Here is a 24732-nt window from a genome sequence, read left to right as displayed (position 1 = left end):
TCTTCCCGTGGCTGGCTCGGTCCTGGGCCCATGGCACTAGCCTGCGGACCGGCAGAGATGGCCCCAGGGCCGCCCCTGCTGAGCCTCCCTTCCACCACATCGCCCCTTCCTCCCCTGAGGCTTTCCTTCAGTGCCCCACACCAGTGAGCTGGGCTCTGGGTGGGCGAGCAGAAGCTTTGGGTCTCCGAAGGTCCCAAAGCTGCTGGGTTGGGAGCCCGTGCCAGGCTGGGGGAGCAGGCTCCCCTCCCTCCCGGACAGCACGGCTCCTCGCTGAGAGGGCAGGCCTGTCCCTAGCGGAGTGGGGCAAGTGGTGACTCCTGTGGGGGCTAGGTGCAGTGGGAGGGGTGGGGTGACCGAAGTGAGTCCTGGTGAATGAAACCATCGCTCCTGACTGGTACTTTCGATCAACAGAGCGGTGCTGGCCTGTCCCGTGGAAATCAAAGGACCGAACTCACATGCAGGGACAGAGCTGGCAAAACAGGACTTGCTAGTTAGTGTGCCAACAGCTAAGTTCCCCAATGGCTGGACTTCCAGCGGTGCCCAAGAGTGGAACAGAGTCCTGGCTCTGCCTGACCCCAGAGCAGGGCGGTCCCCCGGGGAGTGGGAACTTAGGTGGAAAAACCCCACCCCCACCCCACCCCCCAAGGCAGCCCTTTCTCTGGAAGCTCAGCCAGGAGAGGAAGAGAGGCAGAGCTAATGCCCGGCCAGTGGGAAGGGCCAGTGGTGAGTGTGGGTTCCTGATGGGAAGCCCAGTGGGTAGCGAGAGATGGGAAGAGGAGATAGTGAGGGTCAGGAAGGGGGAGAGAGAGGGGGTGGGGGAATGGGACACAGGGCCACAGGGCAGGGAACTGTGTCCGTAAGAATCAGGCGATGGGGAGCGCTCGATTACAAAGTAGTATTTGTTTGGGGGGGGGGTTCAAGTGCGGCAAAGCAACCTGATTGGCTTCCATCCATCGTGTAGCGTCCTGCAAGTGACTAAACTCGACGAAGGCGAAGCCCCGGCTCTGACCTGGAGACAGCATTCAGATACAGACGCAGTGGGTTAGTCAACAGCTTTGGACACACGGCGTTCCCGGGGGCGGGACCCGAGGGGAGAGGACTGGGGGGGCAGAGAGGGAAGTGGGGAGAGGAAAAAGGAAGAAAGGGAGAGAGAGAAGCAAAGAAAGACCAGGGTGTGGGAGGCAAGGTAGATGGTCGGGAGGGGCAGGAAAGAGGGAAGCGGGAGGGAAGAAAACAGAGCTGGAGGGCGGTTGGGGGCAGGGGATACACACACGCCAGCTGGGAAGAAAGACAGAGAGAGATGGGGCTCAGGCACACCTGCCCGGACAGCCTGGGGTGACAGAGACGGAGAGAAGGAGCTGGGAGGGAAAGGGTACAAGAGAGGTCTCCAGAGCAGGAAGGAGGACAGAAGGGCAAGGCAGCTGGCTTCACATGGGCCAGAATAAATAACCAAACGGCGGGGCCCAGCACAAGGCCAGGGCAGCCCAGGAGGGGTCCTGTAACAGGTGTTTAATCAAAGGAGCAAAAGAGAAGCTGGGCCAGGCTGCTCGGGGAGGCTTGGAAGGCTCTAGGCCCAACAGGAACCAGAGGGAGTTAGGGACACAAGGTCACCTCAGCCTCACCACAGTCCAAGGGAAGGTTGGCCTCACCAGGGAGCCACCTCAGGGCCAAGCTGGGAAGATTACAGCCACCTACAGTCCAGGTCCTCCAAGACAGCGGGAGAATGGGGGCCAGGATCGTCCAGGTAGATCTTAAAGAATCAGCAGGTGCCTGGGAGAAGTGCCCAGGGCCACAGAGAGGGCTGCACCTGGGACACCGCCTCAGGGAGACCAGAGTCCTGTCAGCTTGGCTGGGGTACAGCAGAGCAAGACCTACATGCTATCAAGAGAGACTCCAGGCCTGGCCAGGGCTGGGAAAAGGATCCAGGGCTTGATACCACGGGGAAGTAGCTCCTTCTTTGGAGGTGCACACACAGTGGGGGCTTAGACACGGCGGGACTTGAGGGGCATGCTTGATCTCCAAAAGAATAACCATTAGGATGCACAGGAGGATGGAATGGTATAATTAAAGAGAGAGAGAGAGAGAGAGAGAGAGAGAGAAAGGGAGGGAGAGAGGGAGATAGACAGAAAGGGAGGGAGAGAGGGAGAGAGAGAGAAATGGAGGGAGAGAGGGAGGGAGAGGGAGGGAGAGAGAGAGAGAGAGAGAGAGAGAGAGAGAGAGAGAGAGAGAGAGAAAGAGAGAAAGAGAGAGAGATGGAGAGAGAGAGATGGAGGCATGGGGAGGAGAGAGACTGAGATGCAGAGAGAAGCCCAGGCAGAACGAGGCCCCACTGTGCCTGCCCTGGGGAGCCTGAGCCAGAGGTCCTGCAGAGACAACCCCCCACCACCCTACTAACCTCAGGCCAGCTCCAAGCAGCCTGCAAGAGGGAGGGAGGGAATAAGCGAGGCCAGCGATCCTGGCTGCTCCTTGGGATGCACCCTTGGACAAGAGCCATCCCCTGCCTCCCCTCTTGGGACACATGGGTGGGGCCATGTCAGACCTCTTTCTGGTCAGAGGCTGTTACCAGAAAAATGTGGGGGAGAGCAAGGCGCAGGGGAAGGAGAAGAAAGGAGAGGGAAGGGAGGCTACTGGGGGGACGGGGTTACCATCTCAGATACTCAGAGTCCCAAAGAGGAGGTTCCCCGGAGCCTGGCCCTGGCCCTGCCCCCGGGGAGCACTCAGCTCATCTCAGAGCTGCACCCCCTCCCTGACAGCCTCGCACAAGAGGCTACTGGCCGGAGCTGTGAGGAGAGTGGGATGAGGGGGAGAGAAGAAGAGGGTACCCCCAAGCTGCCCATTCCCAGCTGTGGCAGGAAGGCAGGGTAGGGAGGGTGAGGGAAAAGGCAGAGGCAGGAGGGAGACTCGGAGGCTGAGGCTGGCCAGCGGAAGAGGAGGGTACTAGAACAAAAGCTCACCTGAGGATTTGTTCCGCATCAGCCGGACCTCCCGTGCTTGGACGCCGTGGGACTGCAGCTGGCCACGGATCTGTACGGGGAGATACGGATTGGAGCAAGCTCAGCACGAGGGGGCTACTGGGTACCTGGGGCTGGCTGGAGGCCTCCAGGACCCCGGAGGGTCATAGGGGATGTGCACACACTGTCTCCTCTCTGTCTCTCAGGGCTTTCCCCCAAGTGACCACAGCCCCAGCCCCACACCAGTACCCAGTCTCAGCTTTCAGCCCCAGACTTGCAGAGTGAGTCAGATGAGAAAAGGGGCATGGTGCAAGGTGAAGCATGGCAGCATAACGACCCTCAGGGGCAGAGAAGAGCAAAAGAGCAAGCGAGCCAGCAGCTCAAGAGTGGTGGGCAGGGGGAGTCGGACAACAGGCTTGGTGCAGCCACAGAGCAAGGAAAGCTGGCAAGCAATTCTGGCCCTTTGCAAAGGGACTGCCCTCCGGCTTGCATCAAGAGAGACCCATGACACAAGTACGAAACTGTGAAGGACTGGGGTCTGAGCAAACCCCAACCATGTGTGCTAGACCATAAATGGAGCAGTAACTTGGGGTGGAAACCAAAAGGCATGGCCGTGGGATTTGGAAAGCTTCCTGGATGACCTAAGCCAGAGGGAAGCTGCAGATACAATTTGGGATTTGGACCAGGCGAGGCAGAGTCTCTAGGCCAGTGGTGCCTCTCCCAAGCGACTGGGAGCCTGTGCTGGGCATTCTTGGGCAGCAGCCTCAATGCCTCTGGGCCTCAGTTTCCTCATCAGGTTCAACAACAGAAGGGAAATTAAACATACACATACAAGGCTGAAAAAGAAAGACACAGAGGAGCAGATCAGGACTGCTAACACTAAGGGAGAGTTCAGGAAACAGCTAGAATGTGGGCTCTGGGGTTCAGCTGTCCAGGTTCAGACCCCAGCTCTGCTGTGCCACTCACTGGCTGTGGGACCTGAGGCAAACTGCTTCACTGCTGGGGGCCTGGCTTCCTCATCCGTAGAATGAAAATACAAAGAGTAGCTTCCCTACAGGGTGGCTGTGCAGATTAAATCAGACCTGACATGTGGCCCACCCTGTGATAAATCCTTCACAGATGTCAGCACTCAGTTACCGTCTGACCCTGAACAGTGCAGCTGGGCCAGACCTGAAAGCTCTCAAGCACACAGGAGGGATTTTCTCTGCGACAACATAGGCAGCCAGCAGGTTTCAGAGGAGAGATGAGCAGAGAATTCACGGGCAGTGGGGAGGAGGAGGAGAACTGGGGAGGCTAGTGAGGAGGCTGTTCTAGTGGCCCACTTGGGGTTTTCCTGCTCTCTAGGAGAGGTCTGCACGAGAAGGGAGGAGGATCGGAGGGAACGTCACACAGGAGAACGGGGTGGGAAGGCTGCAGCAGCAATGAAGTCAAAGGAGAACCCAAGGCTCTGTGGTCGTGCCAGTGAGGAGATCTGATGCTGCTGGCAAAAGAGGGTGGAGGGCGGGGAATGAGAATAAAGCCTCAGAAAATCTCACGGGGAGCCTCCCCACCCCCCAGGCCGCAGGGTCTCCACATCATCTCTGCCACCAGAAATATCTGGCACTGGGACTGGTGAGCATCTGGCCTTTGATGGACATTTGCAGAATGGACGGATGGCCAGTGGAATGTGCGGAAGGAATGCTCTGTTCCCTCCCCCACCCACCACCACAGCCCCTGGGCCAAGTCAGCCTATCCAACGCTCCTCCCTTCCAGACTAGGAGACAACCGGGCCTACCTGGGGGACGGATCAGTGCTGGCGGACAGAAGCTAGTGGGGATAAGGCATGAAAAGTGCTGAGGTTGGGGGTAAGGGAGAAGCTGAGGGCCCTGGAGGAGACCCAGCCTGGCCTCCTGCTCTGCCACCTGCCCAGGGACACGGGGGGCACGTACGTCATCCTCAGTGGCTGCCTGTGGCAGCATCCTCAGCATGACGATGTTACTGGCCTTCTCCTCCTCCTCCTCCTCCTCCTCCTCCTCCTCCTCCTCCCCTTGCTCGGTCCGATAGTCCTGGTCCCGATAGTCGCCGTCTCGGGGGAAGCCTGGTGGGCCGGTGGGGCTGTGCCTGTGCCGCCGCCGCCGCCTACGCTGAGTCTCGGAGCCCGGGGAGGCCTCGTAGGAATCCTGGCCAACAGAATGAGACGAGAGACACCAGACGGGCAGTCAGTCTGGGGTGGGCCTAGGAGCTGGCCGCTGGCTCTCCGAGGCAGGCAGGCTCTGAAAGCCAGGGGTGGGCGGGCTCCGGCTAAAGGTTTGGGGCAGGCAAGGTGGGCAGGCCCTGGACTGCAACCCTTCTGGGGTTGGAGATTCTCGCCAGGATGCTTTTGGGGGCTGCTTTGGTGGGGAGTGGGGAGAGGCTGGTGGCAGTATTGGTGTGGGAGAGGAACTCCCACAGACAGGTGACCAGACACCACTTGAAACCTCCTTGGGAAGAGACCATTTGGGGTTGGCACACTAAACCCTGCTGTTTCTCCCCCCTCCTCCCTCGCCAGCTCAGCTAGCATGTGCACAATTGTTCCCTGTGCCATGGAAGGCCACACCTCGCTTAAGATTCCCAGCTTGGGCCCTGCCACCAAGTCGTGGGTTTAGGAATGGCTTAAGACCTCAGCCAGAGCCAGCCAGCAGGGCCTGGCAAAGGTGCGAGGGCTACAGCGCTGCCTTCCGGTCCCTGATCCTCTGCCTGGCCAGTCCTCCATCACCACCAGGCTCTCTCCTAACAGGGTGTGCTCACTGGATTCCTGGGCGTTGCCCAAACCATCCTTCCAGGACTAAGCAAGCCAGGCCTGGGTCCACACCCCTCCTGCCCTCACAGAGGCCAGATAGCTCAGTGCTCCACTCTTCCTGGTCCACCCAGGGCCCAGCCAGTGCCCTGGAGACATCCAGGCACAGCCCACAGCTGCCACTGAGGAAGCTTGGTTGCCCACCACAGGGGTCTTTCCACTGGACCCCCCAGAGGGTGGCCGGCAGCCCACACTCTGCTTCCCACTGGAAAGGAGAGCTGTCTGCTTGTGTGGACCAGGGCCCTGACGCCCCCTCAACTTGGGGTCCCCATAAGGCAAGGCTGCTTCTTCCCCTCAGATCGGGGCTCCCTGATGGTGAGCACCATGCCTCCCCACTCAGGCCAGGGCTAACTATCCAACATGGAAATGGCTAGCTTCTGAGCTCAAAGGAGAGGCCTGAGGGGACTTCCCCTTCTGTCTAGAGGCTCTGCCACCACTGGGAATGCCCACGGTCAACCCCCCAGAGCTGCTCTGCTTGGTGATATCCAAGTGCCCTCCCAACCCCAGATGCCGGGTCCCCAAATTGGCTGGGAGCAGGCAGTATAGGGCTTGCAGTGAACCCTGAACAACAGGGAGGAAGGGAGACAGGTGGTGGCCAGGGGCCCTCAGAAGTATAGAGCCAAGCACGTGGAAGTTAGGGAGACCCAACTTGGGAGAGGAGCCCTCAGAGAGGGGAGTGGGGACAGACCCTCCAGGTGAGGCAAAGCCACCGAGCACAGTCTGAAGGCATGGGAGCTGAGAGCCTACCGCACACGGTGCTGCAGCCAGACAGAGGCCCTGCAGGAGCTGGCCCTCCCCCGCCCTCACCTCTGCACTCTGCTCCTCGGACGAGTCATCATAGTCGTGCTTGCCCTCCTGGCTGCCATACTCGCGGGGATAGGAGCGGTAGTCCATGTCCCGGTAGTCGTGATCCCGGCTGCGGTTCTCCCCACCATCATCCTGTGAACGATCGGCAGCTCCGTAACGGCCAGTCCTGTCTCCACGACCCCCTCTGGGGAAAGAAGGATGGGGAGGGAAGAAAGGGCAGTCCTTTCTGAAAGGTGCAAGAGGTGAGAGTGACCCCACCCACCCCCTCCCCCTAGACCCTCAGCACTGCCCCCTGACAGGGATCCCTACATGCTGACCCCGTGGGGCCAACTGGCTCCCACCTCTCCCTCAAATCCAACCCACTTCTCTCCTTCCCTTCCCCACCTCTCCATTCCCTCACTGGGCCCTCAGATGTGGAACCCCGACTGGTTTCCTCACCTCCACCCAGGCCTCCCCTAGTTCACTCTCTATACCCCAAATGTGAATGAGGGTTTCACGAGGCAAAGTCAATCAAGCCCAACCATATTGCTCCTTACAAAACACCAAAATGCTCACCAAGGTCCTACAAGATCTGCAGGGTCCTGCGGGAAGAGGTCCCTGCTGACCTCTTTCCTTCCACCTCATCGTGCACTGCGCTACTCTGCCCCTCTGTTCCACGGTCACCTTGCTATAGCACTGGCAGCTGTCTGTTTGTACGTATGTATCTATGTATGTATTTATTTTGCGCGGGCTTTTCTCTGGCTGCGGCGAGCGGAGGCTACTCTTCGTTGCGGTACGCGGGCTTCTCATTGTACGTATGTATGTATGTATTTATTCCGTGCGGGCTTTTCTCTGGTTGCGGCGAGCGGAGGCTACTCTTCACTGCGGTACGCGGGCTTCTCATTGTATGTATGTATGTATGTATGTATATATTTATTTATTTCGCGTGGCCTTTTCTCTGGTTGCGGGGAGCAGGGGCTACTCTTCGTTGCAGTGCGCGGGCTTCTCATTGCAGTGGCTTCTCTTGTTGCGGAGCACGGGCTCTAGGCATGCGGGCTTCAGCAGTATGGGCTCAGTAGTCGTGGCTTGTGGGCTCTAGGGCGCAGGCTCAGTATTTGTGGCACATGGGCTTAGTTGCTCCGCGGCATGTGGGATCTTCCTGGACCACGGCTTGAGCCCGTGTCCCCTGCATTGGCAGGCGGATTCTTAACCACTGCGCCGCCAGCGAAGCCCCTGGCAGCTGATTTGTTAAAATTTCTCCTACTGCAATAATTGTAAAATAATTATCTCAACATTGATTTAATGTGCATTTCTTTGATGATTTTAAAAAATTACTAGACTGAGTTTTGGGAGATGAGGGAACCACCTGTTCGGTTCACTGCCCTATTCCCCAAAGCTTAGCTTAGTGCCTAATACTCAGCAGGTGCCCAATAATTATTCTTTGATAAGATAATGACCCTAAAGAGCACCAAGGAACCACTGGACCATCAGGAAACTCCCTCTAAAAGTATTCTAAAAGCAACCAATACGTATCTACTTAAAACAAGACAAAAATGGACACCACCATAGACTACTACTAGCAGGATCCCAATCCTGGTCAGAAATGATACTAGAATATCCATTATCAACACCATTATTAACATTATTCTAAGATACTCGCTATTAAGCAATTAAACAAAGGAAAAAAAAGATTAAAAGCTGGAAAGGAAAAGGTAAAATTACCATTACTTGTAGATGATATGAGGATGTATCTGCCTAAGCCTAAGAGAATCAACTGAGAAATGATTATAAATAATAAGATAAATCAGTAAAGATGCTGGGTTCAAAATTAATACGCAGAAATAAAAATTGTGCTTGTGTTCAGAGAGCCACTGTTTAGAAATAGGAAGATCCCAAGTATCACTGCATCAAAAAGGTTAAATACCTAGACATGTGCAAGATCTTATGACTATACTTCACACATATAAGCCAGGATACATTTGAAATGGGTCAAAGATTTAAATGGAAGAAATGAAACCACAGAGGAAAAGAAGAATAAAACACGAGACAGTTTTTGTTTTTGTTTTTTTTTTTTTTTGCGGTACGCGGGCCTCTCACTGTTGTGGCCTCTCCCGTGGCGGAGCACAAGCTCCGGACGTGCAGGCTCAGCGGCCATGGCTCATGGGCCCAGCCGCTCCGCGGCATGTGGGATCTTCCTGGACCGGGGCACGAACCCGTGTCCCCTGCATCGGCAGGCGGACTCTCAACCACTGCGCCACCAGGGAAGCCCACGAGATAATTTTTTGATAATCCTGAAATGGGGAAAACTGTGACCCAAATCCAGAAGCCACAGAAGAAAAGACTATTAAATCTGACTACATAAAAATAAAACATTTCTCCTTGGAAAAAACAAAAACCATCACAAGTAAAGTCAAGACAAACAATAAACAGGGAAAATATAAGGGGAAAAAAAGGGAACTGAATTCACAGAAAATAATACAGTTGACCCTTGAACAATGCGGGGGTTAGGGGCACCGACCCTCTGCTCAGTTGAAAATCCGAGTATAACTTATAGTCAGGCCTCTGTATCTGTGGTTCCTCCACATGCTCAGATTCAACCAACCATGGATCCTGTAGCATTGTACTATTTACTATTGAAAAGAATCTGTGTATCAGTGGACCTAGGCAGTTCAAACCTGTGTTGTTCAAGGGTCAACTGTACAGATGGTTTATATTTGAAAAGATGCTCTATCTCACTCATAATGAAAGATGACAATTAAAACTATACTGGATAGGTCATTTTTATAACACTTAAAATTTATTTTTGTATATTTTTCCTAAATCATTTTTATTGTGATAAAATATATATAACAAGAACTTTACCATTTTTAAAAAATAATTATTTTTATTTTTATTTATTTACTATTTTTGGCTGTGTTGGGTCTTCGTTGCTGCACGCGGGCTTTCTCTAGTTGTGGTGAGTGGGGGCTACTCTTCGTTGCGGTGCGCGGGCTTCTCTTGTAGTGGAGCGCAGGCTCTGGAGTGTGTAGGCTTCAGTAGATGCGGTACGTGGGTTCTCGAGTGCAGGCTCAGTAGTCGTGGTGCACGGGCTTAGTTGCTCCATGGCATGTGGGATCTTCCTGGACCAGGGCTCGAACCTGTGTCCCCTGCATTGGCAGGCGGATTCTTTTTTTTTTATTTATTTATTTTTATTTTTTTTACAACTTTATTGGAGTATAATTGCTTTACAATGGTGTGTTAGTTTCTACTTTATAACAAAGTGAATCAGTTATACATATACATCTGTTCCCATATCCCTCCCCTCTTGCGTCTCCCTCCCTCCCACCCTCCCTATCCCACTCCTCCAGGTGGTCACAAAGCACCGATCTGGCAGGCGGATTCTTAACCACTGCGCCACCAGGGAAGCCCAAGGACTTTACCATTTGAAAGTGTACAACTCAGTGGCACAAAGTACACTCAAAATGTTGTACAGTCATCACCACTATCTATTTCTAGAACCTTTTCATCACCCCAAACAGAAACTCTGTACTCTAATTAAACAATAATTCCCCACACCACCTGGCAACCTCTACTCTACTTTCTGTCTCTATGAGTTTGCCTATTCTAGGTACCTCATACAAATGGACTCATATAACATTTGTCCCTTTGTGTCTGGCTTATCTCATTTAGCAGAATGTTTTCAAGGTTCATGTTGTAGAATGCATCAGAATTTCATTTATTTTTATGGCCATATATGTATGTATGGTATATACCACATCTGTTGATGGACACCTGGGTTGTTTCCACCTACTGGTTGTTTTGGATACTGTGAACAATGCTGCTATGAACACTGGTGTACAAGTATCTGTTTGAGTCCCTGCTTTCAGTTCTTTTGGGTACACACCCAGGAGTGGAATTGCTGAATCCTATGGTAACTGATTTTTTGAGGAACTGCCAAACAGTGTTCCATAGTAGCTGTACCATTATACATTCCTACCAGCAATGCACAAAGCTTCCAATTTCTCCACATCCTCATTAACACTTGTTATTTTGCATTTTTCATGTGCTTATTGGCCAATTATACATCTTCTTTGGAGAAATGTCTATTGAAGTCTTTTGCCCATTTTTGAATTAGGTTTTTCTGTTGCTCTTGTAGGAGTTCTTTATACATCCTGGGTGTTAATCCCTTATCAGATATATGATTTGCAAACACATTCTCCCATTCTGTGGGATGTCTTTTCATTCTTTTGAATAGCATTCTTTGATGTATAAAAGTTTCTAATTTGATAAAGTCAAACTTATTTTTAAGAAATGATAATTTTAGATTTACAGAAAAGTTCAAAGATAATACAATTCTCATATACCTTTCACCCAGTTTCTCCTAATGCAAAGAGAACCATGGTGCATTTGCCAGAACTAAAAAGTTAACTCAACTGTAGACTTCATTAGCATTTCACCAGTTTTTCCACTACTATCCCCTTTCTGTTCCAGGATCTAATCCAAGATACCACATTGCATTTAGTCATCATGCCCCCTTAGTCTCCTCTGGCCTGTGAAAGTTTCTCAGTCTTGCCTTGTTTTTTTATGACCTTGACACAATTTTGAAGCATACTGGTCAGTTATGGTTTTTTGAAGAATGCAATAGAGGTGCCCTTCTGATCACATCAGATCTCAGGGGCATGCTATCAACGTGACTTACCACTGGCGACGCTGAACTTGATCATCTGGTTATGGTGGGGTCTGCCAGGTTTCTCCGCTGTAAAGTTTCTTTTTCCTTTACACTCTATTTAGAAGCGAGTCACTAAGATCAGCCCACACTCAAGAGGAGGAAAATTAAGCTCTACTTCCTAGAGTCGGGAGTATCTACATATACTATTTGGAATTCTTCTGTAAGGAAGATCTGTGATCAAATGTTTTTAACTCAACAAATCTGCAAAAGTCCAAATGTTTGACAACAAACTGTTGGTAAGGCTGTATGGGAAATAGGCACTCTCATATTGGTAGTAGGAGTGAAAATGGAACAATCCTCATGGAGGGGAATTTGTCAATAGCTGGCAAAACTAAAAATCTATATACTCTCTGACCCCCCCAATTCACCTTCTAGGAATTTAATGTACTGATACACTTGCACATATACAGAAACAGTATTCTCAATGCAACAATGTTTATAACAGCGAAGGACAAGAAACAACTTAGAGAAGAGTCAGGAAAATTCTGTTTAAAAAAAGACTAATGATGGAGAGAGGAACCCCACCAAATATTAAAACATATTATAAAGATGGAGCAATTGAAACACAAATGGACAGATAGGCAAAATCAAATAGAGTTCATAGCATACAAACACACATATGGAAATTTAGAATCAGCCCAAGGTTGCATTTCAAATGAACAAGGAGAAAATGGATTAGTCAATAAATACTAGTTGTGATAACTGTCTAGCTCAGGAATTGCTAAACCACAGCCAGGGGGCCAAATTCAGTCACCTAAATAAAGTTTTCTTGAACACAGCTATACCCGTTCATTTACATATTGTCTGTGGTTGCCTTCCGCAGACTGGTTGTGACAGTCTGTATGGTCTTCGATGCCAAAAAATATTTACTATCAGGTCCTTTACAGAAAAAGTTTGTTGACCTTTAAGAAAATAAAGTTGTTTATCTACCTCATTTCTTACACCAAGTAAATTCTAGATGGATCAAAAATTTAAGTCCCTGAATAGACACCTTAAAAATATTAGAAAGAAAATGTAAGAAAAAACTGATTACCTCAAGAATGGGGAAGATCTTTATAAGTAAGGCATAACCCAGAAGTCATAAAATTAAGAAAAAAGATAAATCTGGCTTCATAAAAAATTTTAAATATCTAGAGTATAAAAAATACCATAAACAAATAAACATGTGATAAAACAAATATGGTAAAATGTTAATGGTAGAATCCAGTGGATGGATATAGAGGTGTTCACTGTAAAATTTTTCAACTTTGCTATATGCTTGAAATTTCATAATAAAATACTGGAAACCCCCCAAAAAGCTAAAAGGTAATTAACAAATGGGAAAAATAAAATGTTTCCAGACATTTCAGTTGGTTTGCAATTTTTCAAAATTGTTCATTCATTTATTCATTCAACAAATAGTAATGTAACATTTGCTATGTGTCAGGTGCTATTCTAGGTGCTGAGGATACTGCTGTGAACAAAATGAAGTCTCTGTCCTTGTGAGCTTGGCTTAGAACCCAAATTGTTTCCTTAATGATAAATGCCTAGACAAGAAGTGGCTGGTGTGAGAGATATGAGTATTTTTAAGGTTTTTGATATGTACAATGTTTTTCATTGTTGCTTAATGTAGGTATCCCTCGATATTTGTACTCTAGTTATCAGAATATAAGAACTGAACAGATTTGGGGACTTCTCTGGTGGTGCAGTGGTTAAGAATCTGCCTGCCAATGCAGGGGACACGGGTTCGAGCCCTGGTCCACGAAGATCCCACATGCCATGGAGCAACTAAGCCTATGCGCTGCAACTACTAAGCCCGCGTGCCACAACTACTGAAGTCTGCGCACCTAGAGCCGGTGCTCCTCAACAAGAGAAGCCACTGCAATGAGAATCCCGTGCACCGCAACGAAGAGTAGCCCCCGCTCGCCACAACTAGAGGAAGCCCCCACACAGCAACAAAGACCCAACACAGCCAAATAAAATAAAATAAAATAAAAACCAAAAACACTGAATAGAGTTGAATAAATGTTCAGATGAAATCTTGAACTGACACTCAGCATCTAAACCAAATAAATTTGGATATTGAACTCTTGCTATCTAAACTCAGGAAGGGAAAAGATTTGGATAGTAAGGGATACTTTTCATTGGCCAGAGAGCACTTTGACTAAATACCTTCCAAAGGTAGTCCCCATTCACAATACATTTCTAGGAAGCTGGACTGAATCATAATATAAGAGGATCTCCACAAAATGAGTATAACATAAAATGCCATAATTGGCAGAAGTAGACAAAATGACAATGAAAAACCCAGGCCCCTTTAAAGGTGAGCTTTACCAAACTTTCAAGGGACAGATAAGTCTTACATGAGTTCCTCCAATAAAGAGAGAAATAGCAAAAGATGCCCAATTCATGTCATGAGGCCATCTTGATTCAATGCCAGATAAACACCAGAAAAGGAAATTATAGGACCCCATCACTGATGGACACAGATGCAAATATCCTAAATAAAACAATTATCTAATCAAATGTAACAGTGTTTTAAAAGTATACACAACATTATTTAAATAATTTTTCTTCCAAAAATTCATGAGTAAACATTAGAAAAACAAATTGAGAAACATCTACAAAACAACCGACATGTACTCTTTAAACATCAAGTTCATAAAAGACAAAGACTGAGTAACTATTCCAGATTAAAGGAGACTAAAAAACAAAGTAGCTCAATGTGATGTGTGATCTTGGATTGGATACTGGATTAGGGAAAAACAGCTATAAAAGACATTTTTGGAAGAACTGATGATATGTGAATATAGACTTTAAGACAAAAGTATTGTATCAATGTTAAATTTCTTGATATTGATAAGCATCCTGTGATTATGAAAGAGAAAGTGGAACAAACATGCTGTAGTACTTACCGGTCATGTCTGCCACTAACTCAAATGAGTCAGAAAAAAAATGTTATGTATAGAAAGTGGAGGAGGGGTAGAGGGAAGGGAGAAGGAAGAGGGGAAGGGAGAGGGGAGGAGAAAAGGGAGAGGGGAGGAGAAAAGGGAGAGGGGAGAAAAAAAGAGGGGGAAGGAGGAAGGAGTAGGCTTGTAGGTAGGTAAAGCAAATGTTGGCAAAATGTTTACAATTAGTGGTTCTGGGTAGAGGATTAAGGGAGTTCGTTGTACTTGCAATTTTTTTTTTTGTAAATCTGAAGTTTTTTCAAAATGAGAAGTTATAAACATACACATACATACCATGATCAAGGAGGGTATATCTCAATAATATCAAGGATGCAATTGAATGCAATTTATGAAGTTGATGGACAAAAGGAGGAAAAAAATCACGTAATTATGAAGTTCAATACTCATTTCTGTTCAGTCTTAGCAAACTAAAATTAGAGAACTTTCTTGATTTATTAAAGACTATATTCTAAAAGCCTACAGTATACATCACACTTGATGGTTAAGCAAAAGGGGTTGCCTATCAGGCCTGGATTGACTGTCTGTCTGCAGATATCCTTTATGGGAAAGAAAATAAACTATAGTGTTTAAGCCATTATTCTTTGGATTTTCAGTTACAACCTGCCAAAATGAATCTATACTTGTGATTCTTAACTAAAATGAATCTTAATCAGCATCACGGATACTATTTAACATGGTATCAAAAGTCCTGGTCAGTGCTATAAGTGAGGAAAAAGAAATAAGAAAAGCCAGGATTGGTTTGTATACAACATGGCTAACTACTTAGAAAGACCATCAAAGCCAACAATGAATGAGTAGAGATAACAATGGAACACAGCAGAGATAAGATAACTTACAAAAACCAACAGCTTTCCTCTACCCCAGTAAATACCAGCTTGGAAAATAAAAAGACGAGATGCGAATAAAGACTACTGAAGCACCTAGGAATTACTTTAACAAACAATACACGACCAGATTAAACTTAAAAGCTTTTGCACAGCAAAGAAAACCATCAACAAAACAAAACGACCGACTGAATGGAAGAAAATATTTGCAAATTATATGACCAATAAGGGGTTAATATCCAAAATATATAAACAGCTCATACAACTAATATCAAACAAACAAACAGAAACAAACAAACCCAACTTACAAATGGACAGAAGACCTGAATAGACATTTTTCCAAAGAAGACATACAGATGGCCAAGAGGCACATGAAAAGATGTTCAACATCGTTAATCATCAGAGAAATGCAAATTAAAACCACAATGAGGTATCACCTCACACCTGTCAGAATGGCTATCATCAAAAAGAACACAGACAACAAATGTTGGTGAGGATGTGGAGAAAAGGGGACCCTCGTACACTGTTGGTGGGAATGTAAACTGGTGCAGCGACTGTGGAAAACAGTATGAAGGCATCTCAAAAAACTAAAAATAGTCCACTCCTGGGTATATATCTGAAAAAAATGCAAACACTAATTCAAAAAGATACATGTACCCCAATGTTCAGAGCAGCATTATTTACAACTGCCAAGATATGGAAGCAACTTAAGTGTGCATCAACAGATAAATGGCTAAAGAAGATGTGGTACATATATACAATGGAATACTACTCCACCATAAAGAAGAATGAAATTTTGCCATTTGCAACATGGATGGACTTGGAGGGTATTAATGCTAAATGAAGTAAGTCAGAGAAAGATAAATTCTGTATATCACTTATATGTGGAATCTAAAACTTAAAACAAACTAATGAATATAACAAAACAGAAACAAATTCACAGATTAGAGAACTAGTGGTTACCAGTGGGGAAAAGGAAGGGGGGAGGGACAAGATAGGAGTAGGGCATTAAGAGGTACAAACTATTATGTATAAAATAAATAAGCTATAAGGATAGATTGTACAACGTAGGGAATATAGCCAGTATTTTATAATAACTATGAATGGAATATATAATCTTTAAAAACTGTATCACTGTGCTGCACACCTGAAACTTATATAATATTATACATCAATTATACATCAATTTAAAAAAAAGGAATACCAAAGACCTGCATTTTGGTTTATTCAGATTTTTATGTCCTTTAAATTTTATAGATCTTTGTGACCTGTTTCAGAGGATGAGATGACTACTTACAAAACTGACAATTCTCCCCAAATTAATATATAAATTCAATGCAATCTCAATCAAAATTCTTGAACTTTTTGAAGGACTTGATAAGTTTTTTATATAAAGCTCCAAAATGACTCAATCAACTTTGAAAAATAAGATCAAAGTAGGAGCTATTAAGACATTCTATAAGGCCACAGTAAGAAAAACAGTAGGGTTCTGCACCAGAATAACAAATAGACCAATGAAACAAATCGGATCACTCAAGGCAGATCCATGTACATGAGGAAACTTAAAATGAGATGAGGTACTGCAAATCAATAAAGAAAGAATGGAGTATCTGGGGGGCTGTACTGGGAAAACTGCCCACTATATGGAGGAAAATAAAACCAGAACCTACATTATAACATATTCAAAAGTGGCCTCTAGATGGATTTAAAGATGTGAATGCAAAAGGTAAAACTATAGAGTGAGAACAATCTTTGTGACCCAGAGATAGGAATAGAGAAGATTCTGAAAGGACAGGTTATAGGACAAAAAAGTGATGAATTTCAGCACACCAAAATTAAAAACAGGTATCCATCCTTGAGGCAATCATTAAGTAAAAGGCAGTAGGCACACCCCATGGTGTCTTTGGGACCAACTAGAAGCAAAGCACTAACATACACATGGCAATACAGACAGATCTTAAAAATGCAGGGCTGAGTAATACAAAGTCCAGGAAACAGAATGAAGACTGTAATATTCTTCCATTTGTGTAAATTGAAAACACACACACTCGAAACAACAGTACATATTTTAGAAGGATACATTTCAAACACAACAGAGCAGCTGCCTACAGCTATGGGTATTGGAAATAAAAAAGGAAAAAATAAATATGGCAAGAGAAGGTCTTGTACCAACCTATGATAGAAATGTACCTTGAACTGGAAAAGTATGATTAACTCAAACCTCTGCACTTGAGGTCCTTTAAAAGCCAAAAGAAAGCCAGTGGCTTTATATGGTAATAAAGTCTGAGGCAAGTATCTTACCTACTCAAACTCAGAAACTGCCACAGGGCTCTTCCAGTGAGTACCATCCAAAATCGAATGCCTTTCAAAAGACATTCTGAAAGAAAGTCAAGGCTGAATAACACTAGAGGATGACCACATCTCAAGTTTGGGCTCATCGCTTTTCAGAAAACAAAATATTATAATTCTATATTTTTGAAAAGGTAGTGGTAGCAGAAACCCTTTGTAAGACATTAAAAAAATTATTTCCTCCCTGACTTTTCATAAATCTACTGACTCTTAATAGAGGCTCTCTGGGACAATTAGGTCTACTTTCCTCTACAATCTTTAAATGTCAGGAGTAAATCATCTTCGTTAGAGGTGATCCACCCGTATGGTAAGGGAATGGCCCAGGATCTCTGTATTTCACCAAGTGTCCCAACTGTTTTTTGTTCGTACCAGAGTTTAAAAATAACTGTATAAGAGTGTCCCATTCCAAGACAAGTATCACACCAACTTCAGCCCACCCTGTCCCTGAATCCTAAATCTTAAAAATGCAGCGCTGAGTAATACTATCTGACCTGGCTTGCCCCATACATTTTCTGGACAAATTCCTGACTCTGAAGGCACCACTCCTCTCCATCCCTCAAACCCAAAGCTACAGCCCACACCTCTCTCCTGAGAATCCACAGCACTTACAACCCACCCACTGCTCATCTGTCATGCACCTCTGCCTCTCCTCCTGCAGTGGCTGTCCACACCTTGGTGAATGGCACCATATACCTATCTGGGTCATCCAAACTGGAAACGTAGGCATCAGTCTCCATTCCTCCCTTTCTCTTGATCCCTTCCCACCCTGCAACCAAACATGGCACCTATCAAGCTGTTTTGTAATGAATGACCTGTAAACTGTGTGGTCTCCCTTGTGAGACCCTAAGTAAGGAGAAGGCTACAACCTTATTTGTCTCAATTCACCAATGCACTCCCAGAGCCTAGCACAGGTCCTGGCTCACAAGTGCCAAGTAAAAATGTCTGCTGAAAAGAAACGAATCATCTGCTGCGCTGTTTTTTGGTGGTGTTGTTGTTTTCTGCACAAAAGCCCTCTCCTAGCACTTTCCTGGATCAACTCTCACACAGGGACAAGCCTAGGTTGCTTGGTAAAGGTGGGAGCAGGTAACTCACCGTCTTTCATACTCCATGTCCTGATAGGGCCTGCGGGGGCTGCTGGGGCCCCTCCTCAGCCGCTGGCTCCGTTTCACTTCCCAGCCACCCCCGCTGCTGCCACCATGATCTGCCAGCCTGGGTGATGCCTCCTGCAGGGACTCTGGAGAGAGCAGAAGGAAGGGGTCAAGGCAGTTGGGGCAGAGAGGGCCTCCTTGAGAAACGCTTATTGTGAAGGCTTTCTGCTGTCCCTGAGCCCAGCGACGCTGTTTCCCAACTCCTAGCGCTCCTGTGGACCAGAGCAGGAAGGCAGTCCCTATTTGGCCTGCTGCTACGTTTCCCTACAAACGTGAGGCTACAGCCGGCCGCCCTAGAAACAGCATGGCCTTCAGCAGACAGCATCTTGCAGAGACCCGGTGGTGCCACCAATTCTGTGATCAGGGCTTTGCCATCTGAGACTGGGAGACAAGTCAAGCCCGGAGCTACCTGCCCAGGGGGGCTCTAAGTGCTGGATGGCTTGTCTGAGATCAGGCACATGAGGCATGGAGGCGAGACTTCACAACGGGAGTCCCAGGCACCCACCAGGCTTCTTCCATGAGCCCTCAGGTGCCATTTCATCCTCCCAAGAAGACGCTGGCTGCCCACTATGAGACAGCAGGAGACCACGAAAGGCTCAGGGGGCGAAGGGGTAACTTGGCAATGAGACAGCTGCCGCCTCCCTAGGCTCCCAGCCAACACAGTTTTGGCCCTCACAGGGCAACTGGCTCAGCCCTGAGCCCTGTCTCTTATGCACAGCCAGGTCCCCCAAGGCGGCTCCCTCCCCAGGGCTCCGGGCCCAAGTTATTCAGACGTAATAAGGAGCCCTTTCGGAGCCTGTTTTGAACCGCTGTTACTCTGCTGGGATGGAAGGGCAGTCCCTTCCCGCAACCCTCAGGGCTGCGGTGAGAACGAAGGAAGGCCTGAGAGCCATGTGACCGGGCCAGGGGTCACCACGAAGTATCTCAGAATCTTCAGGCCCCACCCTCTAAACAAGAATCAGGCAAAGCCAGGCGTTAACAGCACCTGCCCAACACTAGGTTGCCACCACACCTTTCCTCCTTGTATACACTCACACCAATCTTCTCTTCCTCTTCAAGCCACAGGGAACCAGAGTTACCTGCTCCCAGATGGGTAAGAGTTAGAATCACAACCAGGGGCCCCAGTAGATGAGAGCCAGAGACAAAACCCTCAGTAGATCTGGAAAAGGGGCCAGAGTCATACACTGGTATCCACAACAGATAGGGACCAAAGTCACAGACTCGAGCCCCGAATAACTACGGGCCAAAATCACAGACAGGAACCCACAATCAACACGGGCCATAATCACACACTGAGGCCCCCTTTCACAGGATGAGCGTCAGAGTAACAGATACGAACCCCCCCCCCAAAAAAGAAAGGGAAATAAGCCTTACACACGTTCCTTGCACTCCCCGCCCCCACCCAGTAAGTGGATTAGGGCCAATCGTAAGAAGACTTTCTATGGATAAGGACCCCTCCCCATGGATAAGGACCAGGGTTAGACACACACTCCGAGGATAGAGACCCGAGTCATACCGACGTTCTCCCTCCTCCCCCACCCAAGAATAAGGACCAGAGCCACAAAACAGTTCCCCATGGGTAGGTAAGTACCAAAGTCACACACGAGAGCAGAGAGCACACTTCCACGAATAAAAAGCAAAGTCGCAGACACCCGCCTCCCACGGATAAAGTTCGGCGTCGCAGACACACTGTGCCACAGTAGCCCACTCCCATTCGTCCCTCCCTTCCCCCAACCCGCGTGCACCCATCCAGTGTCCCAATCGCGCACGCGCCTCTGCTCTCTAAAGGAGAAAAACAAAAAACAAAAAGACACCCCCTCCCCGGCTCAGCGTGCAAGCATCGATCGGTTCTTCGCGAAGCCCAGACCCGCCGCCCGCAGTCCGCCCTCCCGCCTCCTCTACGCACCCCGTCCCCCACCCGGGCCCCTTACCTCCGCCCCCACGATCAGCGTCGACGCTCACCTTCTCGGCCCGGGCTGTCAAGGGAGGGCTCTCGGACATCACCTCGGCCCGCCGCCACCTCCTCCAACTCTCCCAGCTCAGCCGGAGCCGATCCGCGCAGCTACCAAGTCCGAGGCTAGGGGCGGAAGGGCGGAGGAGGGGGGGAAGGGCGGAGGAGGGAGGGAGGGAGGGGAGAAGCGCGAGGCGCGCTACCCTCCCCTGGAAACCCACTGCCGCCCACTCCCAGCCGGCCGCGATCACCAGCACAAAATGGCGACGACAAGAAGGGAGCCGGCGCTTCGACCACCATCCACCTACTAAGGGAGCGGGCTCTGGCCTGCCCAGTCTATTGGTCGCCGTCCGCCAACGGCCAGCCCCGGCTTGCTCTCATTGGCAAGTGTACGCCACCTCCCCGCTCCCCGTGTGTACGCCCACAAGTCGAGAAAAGGAGCAGCAATTGGCCAATCCGGCGAGGCGCTTTTAAGAAAGCTTGGCTTCCTTCTAAGATGAAAGACCAACGGAAGCTCCGCCCTTCTCGCAAGAGGGCGAGGGAGCTCTCTGTGCGATTGGTTGGAACGGAATCTACACAAGTGCTACATTTATTTTCTCAGCTCGGGACCTATTTAGTGCGGCGGGGGCGGAGCGACAATTCTCGCGCTCGGACCAGGTGCAGCTGCGCAGTCACATTTCCGTCCCCGCCCCCGAGAAACTGCAGAACGATCTGTCATGGCGGCCGGGATGTTAGGTTTGTGCGGCCGCCGCCTTTTGGCGGTGGCGGCGAGGCGAGGGCTCCCGGCTGCCCGTGTCCGCTGGGAATCCAGCTCCTCCAGGGCTGTGATCGCCCCGTCCGCTGTGGCGGGAAAGCGGCCGCCGGAACCGACTTTACGCTGGCAGGAGGACCCAGATCCCGAGGACGAAAACCTCTACGAGAAGGTGAGAGGGAGGGGAAACGGGACGCCGGAAGGGTCAATCGGGGACCGGCGGATGGGGCGCCGTAGAGGACGTTCTTAGTCGGCTGAAGATTGCGCAGCTGGCGAAATCCTCGAAGATTTGGGAATTTTGCCTAGCTTGTTTTCCTCCTTTGTCCCCCGATCACCTTCGGGTTCAGGGCCAGAGGCGAGATCGGCCTTATTTTGCAGACAGATATCAACCCTGAAGTGGACATTGCTCAAAACACATTTGAAGCAATATAACAACAGTAATACTAAACACTGATATAGTGCTTGCTCAGGTGTTTGAAACACTTTAGAGATATTAACTCATTTAATCCTCATAACAGCCTTATTTCGAGGTAGGTAGTATTAGTGTACCCATTCTACAGATGAGGAAACTGAAGCATAAAGATGTTAAGTGACTTGTCCAAGCTCACATAACTGAATGTGTGGTGGAGCCAGGTCTGCTGTGCTATACCGATATCAGAGACTGAAATCAGAACGCCTGGGTTGGAATACAGGCAGTGACCTTGGGCAAGTAGCTAAACCCCTTGGTGCCTCAATTTCTATGTAAGATGGGGGAAGTGTTAGGACACCTTCTAAGTAAATAAAATACTACAGTACACCTGCCTCGTGTAACTAAATGAGTCAAAATGCTCAAAACAGCAGGTGGCACTTAGTAAGTACTCACCATCAGAAGGTGTTAATTATTCTTGCCACTTTCCACTTCACTGGGATATTGTGCAGTTTGTGCTTGTGAAAAGGCCTGGCATATAATAGGTACTTCATTAATACTAATCTCTGGTTGACGGGCTGGGATATATAGGATGCTTATTCATTTATTCATTCATTCTGTAACTATGTATTGAGGGCCTACTGTAATGCCAGGTTAAGTTCAGGGTGCTTAGGGATTCAGCAGTATGGAAATCAGATAAAGCCCTTGCTTTCACAGAGCTTACGCGGTAGTGGAGAATACTGAAAATAAACATGTAGAATGTCAGAAAACAGTAATATAGAGTATGTAATCAATAATATAAGATGATGTGATCAGAGGATTTGGAGGATATGCTACTTTGTTAAACTAGTAAATGCTAGAAAGTTAAGCAAGGTAAGAGGATGGAGAGTGACTTGGGGGTAGGGAGTTAATAGGTTGAGCCATTTTTGACCTGTAAAAATGGCAGTTTTCTATAGTTCAACTTAATAGATAAGGTGACTAGGGAGTGCCTCCTAAGGGGAGTGAAGATGAAGCCAAAACCTTGAATGAGGAGACAGATCCAGCCACGACTAGATCTGGGGGAAAGGCTTTCCAGGCGGAGGGAACAGCAGGTGCAAAGGCCCTGTGGTGGGAAGGAGCTTGACAAGTCCTAAGAATAGAGAGGAATTTAGGGAGGGAGGGGAGATTGGTCCAAGGTGAAATTGGAGACCAGGTTATGCAGTGCCAGCATAAGGCTTTGTGGAGCAGCAGGAAGCCCTCATTGACCTCTTCTTCTCTTTGCCATAGAACCCAGACTCCCACGGTTATGACAGGGACCCTGCTGTGGACCTCTGGAACATGCGGGTCATCTTCTTCTTTGGCTTCTCCATCATCTTGGTCCTTGGCAGCACCTTTGTGGCTTATCTGCCTGACTACAGGTGCATGGGGTGTCAAAGAGAGTGGGACGGGTCGGGGCAGAAGCAGGGGTGGAGATTGAAGGAGACTGCCAGAAATCCTGTCCTTGGGGAGCTAAGATGGGGATTGGTGTCCATTGAGGCTCCCTCACGTCTACCCCCACGCTGCTGCCTCCAGGATGCAGGAGTGGGCCCGTCGGGAAGCTGAGAGGCTTGTAAAATACCGAGAGGCCAATGGCCTCCCCATCATGGACTCCAACTGCTTCGACCCCAGCAAGATCCAGCTGTCAGAGGATGAGGACTGACCGGTTACTGAAAGGGGCTTAAGAAGCACCACCTTCTCCACCCCTTGTCTGCCATTCTGCCCTCTCTTCAGAGCACCTAATTAAAGGGACTGAAACTGTGACTGGCTGGTGTTACTTTTGTTGTAAGGGGGATGTGGGAGTGGGATGTCAGGCTTTAAAAGCCTTTGCTGGGTATTCTGGTTATCTGTTGCCATGTGACAAACACCCTGAAGCTCAGTGGCTTAAAACGACAATTTACTATTACCTTTCATGGTCCTGTGGTTGACCAGGCTCAACTAGGTGGTCCTTCTTGGGGTCTTGGGTGGCTTGGGCTGGACGTCCAAGATGGCTTCTGTATTCCCATGTTTGGTACTTGAGTCTTCTATGTGGCCTCTCTCTCCAGCAGAATAGCCTGGGCTTTTTATGTGGTGGCTCAGGCCTTCTCTGGATCAAGGTGTAGCATATGAGAAGAAATTGACGGCAGCCGTATTTAGAAAAAACCTACCACACTGGGACCGCCTATGTTGGAAGAAGGGCCGGGGTGACCAGGGATTGAGGGTGGTGGGTCAGAGCAGGGCTTTTCTATTGCTGAGGATGAGTGTTTGTCTCCCTCCCTGCCTTCTTCTCTGTTTCTCTCAGCTCTGGGGTTTCTGCCTCTGTCTTGTGTCTTGGTGAGTCTGGATGCCTCTCGCTTCCCCTCTGCCCCAATCTGGATGGTCTCTAACTCAAGATGCACATCTCTGTGTGTGTGCGTGTGTGTCTGTTTCTCTCCCTGCCCCCTTATCTCTCTCTCTGTCTTTCTGTGTCTCTCTTTCGAGCAGCAAGCCTCTCTCCACTGCCCACCCCATCCCCCATTCTTTTTCTCTGGGAATAGGCCATGTCCTTGCGTCAGGGGTTCATTCTCAGGCTCTCTCTGTCTCCGTCTCTCTGGATCTGGCAGATGGAGTTGGACACTTGCTCTGGCTCTGTCTTTGTTTCTTTCCAGGGAGTCTCTCCTAGATCCCCGTTAACTCTGGGCATCTGGGCTCCCCTTCGTGCCCCTGGCATCTCTGCCCTCTCCCCTGTGGCCCCCTTCCACAGCTCACACTTTGAGATTCCCATATCACATGCTCATTACTACCATCTCTGTGCATGTCCCTGCCTGGGGTGTCGGAGAGTGCAGGAGCCCCCAGTCACTGGCTACCGGAAGAACATCTGGCGTGATGGACCCACCACTACAGGTGATGCCCCTAACCCTAGCTTCTGAGTCAGGAGGAGTCCTAGTTCACTTGTATGAGGCTAAGGTGGGAGCGCCGTCCAGGTGAACCTTCCTGGAAGTGAGCAGTGTCACTCCCTGAATGCTTCCTTGTGGATCCAGTCTCCCAACTCGAGGGCAGCTCCAAAGCAGAGTACTAATGTGTAAAGGGAGCACTCTCCACTCTCCAGCCGACAGTTACAG

The 24732-nt window shown here is 48.7% G+C and overlaps 2 protein-coding genes across 8 annotated transcripts in view; one reads left to right on the top strand and one right to left on the bottom strand.

Annotated features, from left to right (window-relative positions):
• Nucleotides 1–20823, bottom strand: part of RBM10 (RNA binding motif protein 10) — a 29315-nt gene extending 8492 nt beyond the window's left edge. For 2 of the 7 annotated variants that reach the window (XM_082609014.1, XM_082609015.1), the window contains exons 1-5: nt 20461–20771; nt 18474–18615; nt 6574–6799; nt 2955–3024; nt 936–1009 (exon numbers count right to left, since the gene is read on the bottom strand). In XM_082609014.1, the coding sequence (XP_082465140.1) occupies nt 936–1009; nt 2955–3024; nt 6574–6799; nt 18474–18615; nt 20461–20530 (582 nt within the window). In that variant the 5' untranslated portion in view covers nt 20531–20771. Of the gene's footprint in view, nt 1–935; nt 1010–2954; nt 3025–4879; nt 5111–6573; nt 6800–18473; nt 18616–20460 lie in introns of all 7 variants that reach the window. The other 5 variants (XM_082609010.1, XM_082609009.1, XM_082609011.1 and 2 more) reach the window with 5 other exon arrangements.
• A 318-nt stretch (nt 20824–21141) lies between these two features.
• NDUFB11 (NADH:ubiquinone oxidoreductase subunit B11) lies at nt 21142–23416 on the top strand. Its single transcript, XM_082609387.1, has 3 exons — nt 21142–21403; nt 22904–23034; nt 23189–23416. The coding sequence occupies exons 1-3, from the start codon at nt 21197–21199 to the stop codon at nt 23313–23315; spliced, it is 465 nt and encodes a 154-aa protein (XP_082465513.1). The 5' UTR covers nt 21142–21196; the 3' UTR covers nt 23316–23416.
• The last annotated feature ends 1316 nt before the right edge of the window (nt 23417–24732 follow it).

This window comes from Mesoplodon mirus (assembly GCF_964341445.2).
Source record: "Mesoplodon mirus genome assembly, chromosome: X".
Taxonomy (NCBI): domain Eukaryota; kingdom Metazoa; phylum Chordata; class Mammalia; order Artiodactyla; family Ziphiidae; genus Mesoplodon; species Mesoplodon mirus.
Note: the sequence above shows the minus strand (reverse complement) of the source record. Positions and strands in the feature narration are given on the sequence as shown.

Excerpts from the sequence above, each read along its gene's own strand:
- NDUFB11 (XM_082609387.1), top strand. The coding sequence starts at position 21,197 with ATGGCGGCCGGGATGTTAGGTTTGTGCGGCCGCCGCCTTTTGGCGGTG. Across the intron at positions 21,404-22,903 it reads ACGAAAACCTCTACGAGAAG|AACCCAGACTCCCACGGTTA; the intron begins GTGAGAGGGAGG and ends TCTTTGCCATAG. Across the intron at positions 23,035-23,188 it reads GCTTATCTGCCTGACTACAG|GATGCAGGAGTGGGCCCGTC; the intron begins GTGCATGGGGTG and ends TGCTGCCTCCAG.